The sequence below is a fragment of the Mytilus galloprovincialis genome, chromosome 9 (assembly GCF_965363235.1).
Source record: "Mytilus galloprovincialis chromosome 9, xbMytGall1.hap1.1, whole genome shotgun sequence".
In the NCBI taxonomy this organism is placed as follows: Eukaryota; Metazoa; Mollusca; class Bivalvia; order Mytilida; family Mytilidae; genus Mytilus; species Mytilus galloprovincialis.
Window position 1 is genome coordinate 79302330 of NC_134846.1, and position 10284 is coordinate 79312613.

Genomic DNA, 10284 nt, shown 5'->3' on the forward strand with positions numbered 1-10284 from the left:
ATATTCGAAAGAAGACGTCACAAAAGACCATTAAGTATAGCAGGATTAGGTGAAAATCTCCATTACGAGAATTACATGGGTGTTTTAGATTTATGTATTCCCATTTAGTAATGTCATTGACGGAAACCTCTTCATCTTTACTTACTGATCTTACATATTACATACATACGCATGCACTGCGTGGCAACATACATGGCTGTGGTATTTAATTTTCTTTTTATGTTGATTTTATATCCAATTATAAGTTAATAAAGCAGTGTTTTATATTAAAATGAAATTTTTCCCAAGAAACTCGGTGATGTTGTACCTGGATTACCTTTGATTCTTGACAATACTTATTGACATATCACCTAATGAATCTTAGACAAAGTGTTGGATAAAGCATTAAAAGCAAATAACATTTCACATTATTGGATTCATTTATCAGGTTTATCGAAGGGTTTCAATTTAAAGTTTGCCTCTTTTATTAGTGATCTTTCATGAAATTGTTACTTGATAGACTTTTAAAAGCATAAACGATTGACGTATGAGAGAATATTTTTATTGGTTTCATAATTGTATATTGCTTAAAGCAATGATCTTTCTATATAAATCTTTGCTTTTAGTTTTATTTAATGACAAACTTCACGGTAGATTTGTCACACTGTCAAAATTGTTTCACCTTTTCTAACAGTAAATGTACATTTTGATTTTCCATCTTTAAATCCGACAATCATAGACGGATCATTTAAATATTTAAATGGTTAAAATTTAAACGGCTCTCGGATGTAATTTTACCCTGTGGATAAACAAAATATTAAAATAAAAACCACGATACGTTGTTTGGAAACATGGAAGTATTATTTCGTTGATCAAGGTTCACGGGAATTTATATCACTCCGTCATTGGATACAACACGTGGAATGAATTGGATTATTTTATTGAATATAAAACATCAGCTTTATCAAGAAACGTTAGCCACGTTTTGATCACTTAATCGTTGAAGCCAGTGAGGATTTTATAAGGTATTGTGTTGGAATTTAAAATTTAATTGTTGAATTTTAATAACTTATGAAAAGATATTTCACATATGTTCGTGTATTCAGTAGATCAGTTGGTATGTTTTAAATCTGACTAGAAATATACTTTTCACTTGAAATGATCAATATGGAATTTTAAAACGCATCAATTATTAACACACTTTTCTAGTTTGTGTATGCAACTTATTTAAGTGATAATTTTGAAACAACATTTTCCGAAATGGTGCTGCGTGAGGAAACTACCATACAAGTGGAGTCTTTAGTCCATCAAATGGAAAATTCATTGGATTTGAATGAAATGGAGGAGGACATCTTTCCTGCCAAACCTCCACCTCAAGTCAAATCAAAATGGAATGTAGAGAACGATCATTTGAAAAGATGCATGGGAAACAATCTATTCAATTCCGTATACAAATGCAGATTCAGAAAAGTGAAATTAATGTTAGACAAAGGATTAAATGTTAACATTCTGAATGACTATGGTTACAACGTGTTGATTGCTGCTCTTCATATACAGGATCAAGAAAATAGAGGGAAAATGTTTAGATTTCTCATCAAAAGAAACGCAAATCCAGCATTTCGAGATGAAAGACACAGTAGATCGGTTTTGGCATGGGCTTGTATCCTAGGCAGATCCTTAGAATTACAATTGCTTCTCGATATATTCTTAGGAGAAATCGATATTTTGGAGAAGGACTGTAACGGAATGACCCCTTTACATCATTCTTGCCAGTCCGGTAATGATGAAATAGTATCAATTTTATGTAAAGAGTGTCGTAGATACCGTTTGTCTGTAGATGTCCACGATAAGTTAGGTCTAACACCTTACTTACATGCCAAAAGACTTGGTTATCACAACATAGCTAAAATACTTCAAGAAGAAGGCAATGCAAGCTTAGGACAAACAGACAGGTTTACATTCAGGAATGGCGAAGACTGGATAGAAGTCGGGAAAAAGGCAAAAGAAAGGCAACAAGCCAAAAGAAGAATGAGCAATTTTGAGCAAGCTGCCATAAGTGGACGAAGCCGTATTATGAATTCTCTCCAAAATTCTCAAAATTTATCCCGGTCTGTACCAGAAATCAGAATTTCATGCGCAGACGATACGCCACGTCGTAATACAGTTTTCGTAGCTCAGAAACCGGATATTTCCAAAACAAAATCCGTTAGATATATGGACGATCTTGAACAAGAATATATGACCAACTGTGATGGCAACATCACGAACAGAGGGAAGCTTACTCCGCCGTCTTCATTGAATTTCCGAGGATCACTTGCGCTCTTAGATTTGTCAGCAAATAAACAGTTTGCGACGTTCAAAAAACCACCACAGAAAAAGCTTACAAACGTACAACAAGCCACATTGGCCAATATCATGGCGCAATTAGCTGACCAGAAAACGTCATCATATCGTCGCGGAGTTATAGTTCCCACTCCTGAATCACAGAAGGGTGATGGTAGACCAAAGAAATCAACCATGGCCATAATATTTGGCAAAAGGAAAAACAAAAAGGACAATTCATCTGGTAAAAAGTCGGGTCGTAAGGAAAAGGAGAAGAAAACTGCCAAAGACAAAAAATAAAACAATAGAGGAGAAATATATTACAATATACAAGAAGCATTCAAAAACGTCATTGAAAATTAAAGTTTCATGAACAATTGAAAAAGTTGTGGTTCGTGGTGTGAAATTGACTTGTTAAAATATTGTGACGAAAGATCCTTGCCAAAGAGACTTTTGACTCCATTATTATATATATATATGTTATTTTAGTTGATATACCCAAGTTGCAAATTGTCAGAAGTGGAAGTAATATACTTACCTAGGGCAGTAAATACGATGCAATAATAAATTGAAAGAGTTATAAATCGACTTTGTTTTTAAGACCAACAGTTCGATTTATCAATGATAAATTATTTAATTCACATGCGCCGCTTGGTGAATGTACCCATCTTTTGCTGTATATATATTTAAGCAGTACTTAAATAATGTCCAACTAAGTCGACCTCAGACAACTTTGTCTTACTTTAGATTGATGCTTGGAATTGCGTTAAGTGTTTGGTGTATAGCGTGTATAATGAATTTTACTCTATTAAAAGGGTGTGAAACGGATTATGCGACAATATATTTAGCAAGTTGGGTGTATTTTGTTTTTAACATTTTGTAGTTAAGTGGGGTTTTGCTCAGTTGGGTATAATCAGAATTTTGTACATTTAGCAGGAGAGTCCGGTTTAGCTTGAATGGGTAAAATCAGACATATTTAAACATTTATAATATACTCTTAAGACCTTGCAAACTTTTATGTTATTCATGGCATGTAGTTAAAAGTAAAATGCTTTGAAAGATTAGAAAAGATGTGTTTTTTTTCAATCATATTTCAAAAGAATGTATCGTAAAAGATTTTTAAACCAAATAATTCTGAAAGCCTGAATATGAAGTCATTGACATTATATTTACATTCAATATTTTCATATGACCCACATTTCATGGTTAATGAATAAAAAATGAAGCAGCTCATTTTGTCGTTAAATTATTTACAAAAACGTTAAAACATTCAATGATGCGTTTTATTGTATTTTTTAAATATGATTTGCAACTTGTTATAAAAGAGAATTAAGCCAAAAATTTTGCATATAAAAGATAATGTTTTATGTTTTCTAAACCCCAAAAACCAAACTGTTCATAATGTATATGTCATTGAATAAACAAGCAACACGTCCTTCTCAATGTGCTAATAAAGTAATATAGTTAATGAGAGGTGTTTCTGCAGCATATGCTATGTTTTATTAGAAATGCTTATGATGTATACATACGAAAACACGAATAGAAATATGACAATTGAATCACGATTTCAGCCTTGTATAACACATCTTTTAGCATGAACGCCTAACAATTTAAAGACGGGTTTAGGTATGTAATTTATGAGAAATATTTGGAACACACATAAACTTTTAAGAAGACGGTATTTTCTCCAAGTTGTGTTAATGCGTGTTTTACAAGGGAGCCTTACATGACAACACAGTCTGGGAATATTTGGTCATTTGGTTCATTTTTAAACTGCTCTTCGTATGATACAGCGCAATAATTGATCTACTTGTTCTTTAAATTGTTCATTAGTTTGGTACCTGGTCTTCTGAGAGTCCTTCGATTTGTTTATTGGTTTGGTAATTGGTCTTCTGAGGGTCCCTTTATTTGTTCCTTAGTTATTCAACGGGTCTGCTAAGGGTCATTTGATTCGTTGATAATTTGGTAACTGGTCTGTTAAGGGTCCTTTGATTTGTTCATTAGTTTGGTAACTGGTATTGGTTCTTTGATTTGTTCGGCAACTGATTTGCTTTAGTTCTTGCTTTTTCTGGTTAGAACTAACCAGCTTACTCAACTTTCCGTGTGTTCTTAAGTTTTCGTCCAATCCTATCCTAAGTAAAGGTAATTTTGCTAATCCTTGTGTATCAAAATTGCTAGTTCTTTCCCAAGTATTAAATGAGACTAACGTGTTTTGTTGTTAGTTTGTCACACCACAAAGACTTGATCGACAGCTGATCATATCTGCCGTATTCATGTTTAATTTCTGCTTTGCCAAGAGTCAATGGATGAGGTAAAGGGATAATAAATCTGAGTTTAAACCGTACAAGTGTATTTTAAAGAAGAGCGAAAGATACCAGGGACAGTCAAACTCATAGATTAAACAATAAACTGACAACGCCATGACTAAAAATAAAAAGACAAACAGACAAATAATAGTACAGAAGACACAACATAGAAAACTAAAGATTAAGCAACACGAACCCCACCAAAAACTTGGGGTGATTCCCAGGTGCTCCGGAAGGGTGAGTAGATCTTGCTCTAAACTATGTAATCACAATATGACTATAATTGCCCGTCTTTAAAATTGTTTTCATTCTTATATCAGTTTCTAGACGAGTGTCACTTTATTTAACTTGTTTCATATTTATGGGTTATTTAAAAAGAGGGGATTGTTTATAGTTTCATATATTGTGTAGATTTGTTCACATTGGTAACACCAAATTTCTGTATTTCAAGGTTTAGCGATATTTCTCCTCTCAGTAGAGAAAATCGCTCAGAAAATAATCAATACCTTATTTGGCTTTTTAACTTTTTTTGTTCGAGCATCACTGGTGAGTGTTTTGTAAAATATTGATGATTCACGGTATTCTTCTTAATTTAAAAAAAATAACATACAAAAGTAGTTTTTTCTTTTACAATTTAAACCCCGCCATGACATGTTTATTAGAAATAAATAACCGTCCTCATAATACGACATCTGACTATAAATATTTCTTTCTATCTGAAATAAAACAGCACAAGTATTAACCCAAATATATTTCGGGTTAAGTTTATAACAACTCTTCATTAAAAATTAAACCGATTAATTTAAAAAGATTCTATATTATAAAGTTTGGACTTAGTTTTATAAATTGGACCAATATTTAAGCTAATTAATCAGGTTAAATAAATCTGCAAATATTGAAGGAGGTTGTATGTTAACTAAATTACACAAACTAATCTTATGTACAAATTAAAATCTTTTTAATCTTTAATGTAATGAATTTGAAAATTTATTGCTTGTACACGGATAAATTTACCTCTTTTCAAACAAGTGATTATGTTATGTATGTATATGTCCGACAGTTCTCTATTGAATTAAACGACAAAAGTCCTATTCATATCCTACAGTTTAAATTTACAATATAAGTAACTATTTGACTTACATATCATACACTTTTAGACATTTACCAAACAAATGATAATTTATTAAAATGTTGACATCACTTAAATCGATATTTCAATTTATTTACTGCTGTTTAAGAACTTGGTAACGAGAGGTTTTGAATTCAACATTTTAAAATTTGTTCATACCATTAAACGCTTCTTTGATTCATTCGTACACTCAACGTAGAAAATTGGTAAACATGTCTCTTTTACTTCTGTTTAAGAACTTGGTAACGAGAGGTTTTGAATTCAACATTTTTAATGTGTTCATACAATTAAAAGCTTCCTTGATTTTTTCGTACACTCAACGTAGAAAATTGTAAAAATGTCACTTTTACTGCTGTTTAAGAACTTGGTAACGAGAGGTTTTGATTCCAACATATTAAATTTGTTTATACTATTAAATGCTTCATAGATCCACTCGTACACTCAACAAGAAAATAGATAAAAATATCTCTTTTACTGTGTGAATTCACATTACTATAAGACGTGTCATGGTACTTTTCTATCCCAAATTCATGTATTTGGTTTTTATGTTATATTGGTTATTCTCATCGGATGTTGTCTAATGCTTAGTCCGTTGCTGTGTGTGTTACTTTTTAATGTTTGTTGTGTCGTTGTTCTCCTCTAATATTTAATGCGGTTCCCTCAGTTTGTTACCCCGATTTTGTTTTTTGTCCATAGCTTTATGAGTTTTGAACAGCGGTATACTACTGTTGCCTTTATTTACTGCTGTTTAAGAACTTGGGTACGAGTTGTTTTGAAATCAAGATTTTAAAGTTGTATGTACGATTAAAATGCTGCTTAGATTCATTTGTACACTCAACATATATAAATTGATAAAAATGTCTGTTTTACTCTTAAATATATGTCGCTATCCAATTGCTCGATTCAAGGTTCGCTTGTTATTAAACGCCTGCTGTGCTACAACTTCAGATTGCAAATTGATTTATAGTTTTCAACTAATTTAGAAGTCGTTTCCAATAATCCAAAGGAATAACTTAGACTCATTCTTTATAACAGTTTCTATCTGAATGAAAATTAACAAAAGCTAAACTGTTTTCAATTGACAACATTTAAAGATTTTAGAAGTAATTTTTAATGCCTTTTTAACAAAAGGCTTAAATACAACTATCCCTTTAAACTTTTGATGTGGATCTTTTTCACATCAACAGGTGTTATCATAAACGAGATACCTCATACTATATGCAATTAAGCTGGCTATGACATGATATTCCAAAAGCCTGTCCGTCAATCGGCTCGAAACAAAGCTTTTATAAAACACCAATTACTTAGTGAATGCTATCATTATTAAGGTTTTCGATTTTATGGTTTAAACCATATATAAGAACTTAAAAAAATAGAGAATCGGAATAATGATATAATATTATCAGAAAAAAAATGAATAAATCACAAAGACTTCGTCAATCAATGCTCGTAAAATGCAGATCACCATCTGTTATGTTGCAAGAGTTATACACGAAGAGAATCAAAAAGTCAGTTAATATTGATTGTTTCACGATGTAAATTTTCCTGAGAAGCCAGGGGACAAAACAAACAGGCATTTTAAAATCGGTGATACAGAGTTTGACAGACTATACAGACACCGGTGAGCTGTTGAAGACTGGATGTACTTTTGGTTATTTTCTCATTTGTTTCATTGGCATGAGCGACACAACTGGTGCCACTAGTGTAGCGGAAACCTTTCTAGACGACCTGACTAAACTTTGGATTTCCAGTCAGATTCATGGATACCTATCTGTGTATTGTTTCATGGACTGTTGTTTGTCTGTTTGATGTATTGAAGTAAATTAACCAGACTCAAGCTAGCGAACTACAAACCAGCGAACAACAGTTGCATCAAGCATCATGCAAACAATAAAAAATAAAATCACAAAAGTAATGAACTCAGAGGAAAATTAAAAAAGGAAAGTCCCTAATCAAATGGCAAAATCAAAAGCTTAAACACATCAAACGAATGGGTAACAAATGTCTTATTCCTGACTTTGTGCAGGCATTTTCTTGTGAAGAAATGGTGGATAAAACCTGGTTTTTAAGATAGCTAAATCTCTCACTTATATGACAGTCACACCAACATACCATTATATTGACAATGACGTGTGAACAACACAAGCAGACATAATAGGTTAAAATGTCAAAAATAGGGGTACAGCAGTCAACATTGTGTTATAATTCACTATAAAAACAAATAAACATGCAACAAAGAAGGACAAAAAGGCAAACAAACCAGGCACATTAGCAAAAACTGAAGACAAGAATACACAAATTTACCATAGTACAATAACACAATGACGGGATGCACAAGTACAGCGCCACATCATATATCCATTAAAGAAACACTCAAAGGCATACAAACAAAACTTATCAGCAAAAATGAAAGACAAGAATACAAAATTGTTTTACAATTGCACAATAACGGGATTTACAAGCACAAAACCAAGCCATATGAATCAAAGAAACACCAAAAGGCATATAGACAAAGCTCTTTAGCAAATGAAGACAAGAACACGAGAATTATCACAGAATAACATAATGACGGGATGTACAAGTACCGAGCCATGTCAAATGGGTATCAATAAAAAAAAGACTAAACAGTAAAAGTTTTATTTATAAAGACAAATAAAAGAATGGTATAACACTTCATCAAGATGACAAACAAGCCAGCGAACAATAAGAAAAGCGCACCAAAACGGATCATGACCATTACTGCAAGTCTACTGATCAAATTAATAGTTCAAAACTGACACCTGGTGACACTTCAATACCTTCAATACCAAACAAGGAAAAATCAACCATCATTGATCTGATATTGAAACTTTATATTTCGGTAGTCTGAAATTTTCAAGTATTTTCTATTAGAGTCATACATTACAGTCAGTTTAATTTGAGCTGTGGTTTTTTTTCAATATAAGTCGCATTGTATAAACCGAAAATATCGTACGTCCATCATTATTTTATGGAAATGCATCAAATTCATACCAGTCATATATTTTCCAGTGCAGTGTATTAATGCAAAAAAATGACTATACAAACTGAATTTCTGTTAGAGTAAACGTGTGTCTTGTTTGTAGGCCCTATATCATGCTTCACAAAGAGAGACACGCTAAAAGACAAAGAACATCAGTATTAACGTAAGAAAAAACATGTTTTGGGGAATTATTTTACACACAGGAAGAGTTATTTTAATAAAGAATTTCGATTTCATTGTCTGCCGATTATGAACAACAAATGTATATATATGATGCAGACAGGAACACAGTGTACAACAATGGTTGTTTATGTAAATCAAACTCTTTAAAATCGCATGTGAATGATGACTGATAAAGGAAATTGATTAATTTAAATAATTTAATACGTCTACTTCAAATTTCTACATAGGAAGATACGCATAAAAAGTGTTTTGTAACTTTTGTTAATACGGCTGTCAACATAGATTACGTAACTAGATATTCCTTGGCACTCTCAATTCAGTCAACATTTAAAACATGTAATTAAATTCGCTGCGCTATTTATTGTCATGTCATACAATTTTAATCATTTTTGATCATATCAAATATTAAAGGTTCAATCAGTATAGAAAATATAAGATCAACATTGAACAATTAAAAGAAGTAATCTTAAATTCCATTCATTTTTGACGTAAGATACACATTCGTCAAATCGAGGTTATTTGTGTACCAGCAATATATGTTAAAGATGTTTTCGATGATTCAAGAAAAAAATGAGGTGACATATATCATGTTCATCTGCATAAAATTTTGCATATTTCGTTGACAGCTGACAAATAAGCGAATAATGTATGGCAACAATTTGTTTCAACAACTAGAAATTATAGTATTTTCAAAATATTATAACGGTTTATTATGGTAAATATCTCTATTGCCATACTCAGTTGCTCATAGATACAAGTTAAAAATAATGTGATGTTCGTCCATCTTGGGACTAAATGTTAAACAGACCAACATTTTCTGTTCAACTGAGGTGTTTTTTTTTCTTCTATTTCCCACTGGTTACTCCTTTTGGAGTTTACATACCACAGTTGTTTAAACCATGGAAGAATTTTGTTGTCAATATAATACTTCCACCTTTAAACATACGCTTATTTGGACTGACGTCATTTTGAGATTTAATGATATCAATATTGTTATTTCTAAAAGGTAAAAATCTTCATATCATCATATGACGAAATATTGAATCATTATGAAAGTTTGGTTTTACATTAGCGGATTTTCTGGCGACGATTGCACACCTTAGTCAGTTAAAACCAATGTTTTAAGTATCATCTCTTAACAAGTTCAATGTACATTATAAATGTTAAAACAATGTTACATAAAAGCAGAGACATTGTTCTATACAAAAATCTATAGATTTATTACATTAAACAATATTTATATATGAATGGTAATCTTAATTCGCTTATATCTTCGAGTGCGTTACCTTCTGTTATTTTTAGATGAGCGCGTTATCTGAATGATATCTTAGTTATTGTACTATCCAATCCAACTATTGGTCGCT

General features: G+C 31.8%; 1 protein-coding gene across 1 annotated transcript; it reads left to right on the forward strand.

Annotated features, from left to right (window-relative positions):
* The first annotated feature begins 654 nt into the window (after window positions 1-654).
* Window positions 655-2886, forward strand: LOC143046069 (uncharacterized). The gene has a single exon (XM_076219045.1). It carries the CDS (start codon window positions 1240-1242, stop codon window positions 2599-2601), a length of 1362 nt encoding a protein of 453 aa, XP_076075160.1. The 5' UTR covers window positions 655-1239; the 3' UTR covers window positions 2602-2886.
* Window positions 2887-10284: the final 7398 nt, after the last annotated feature.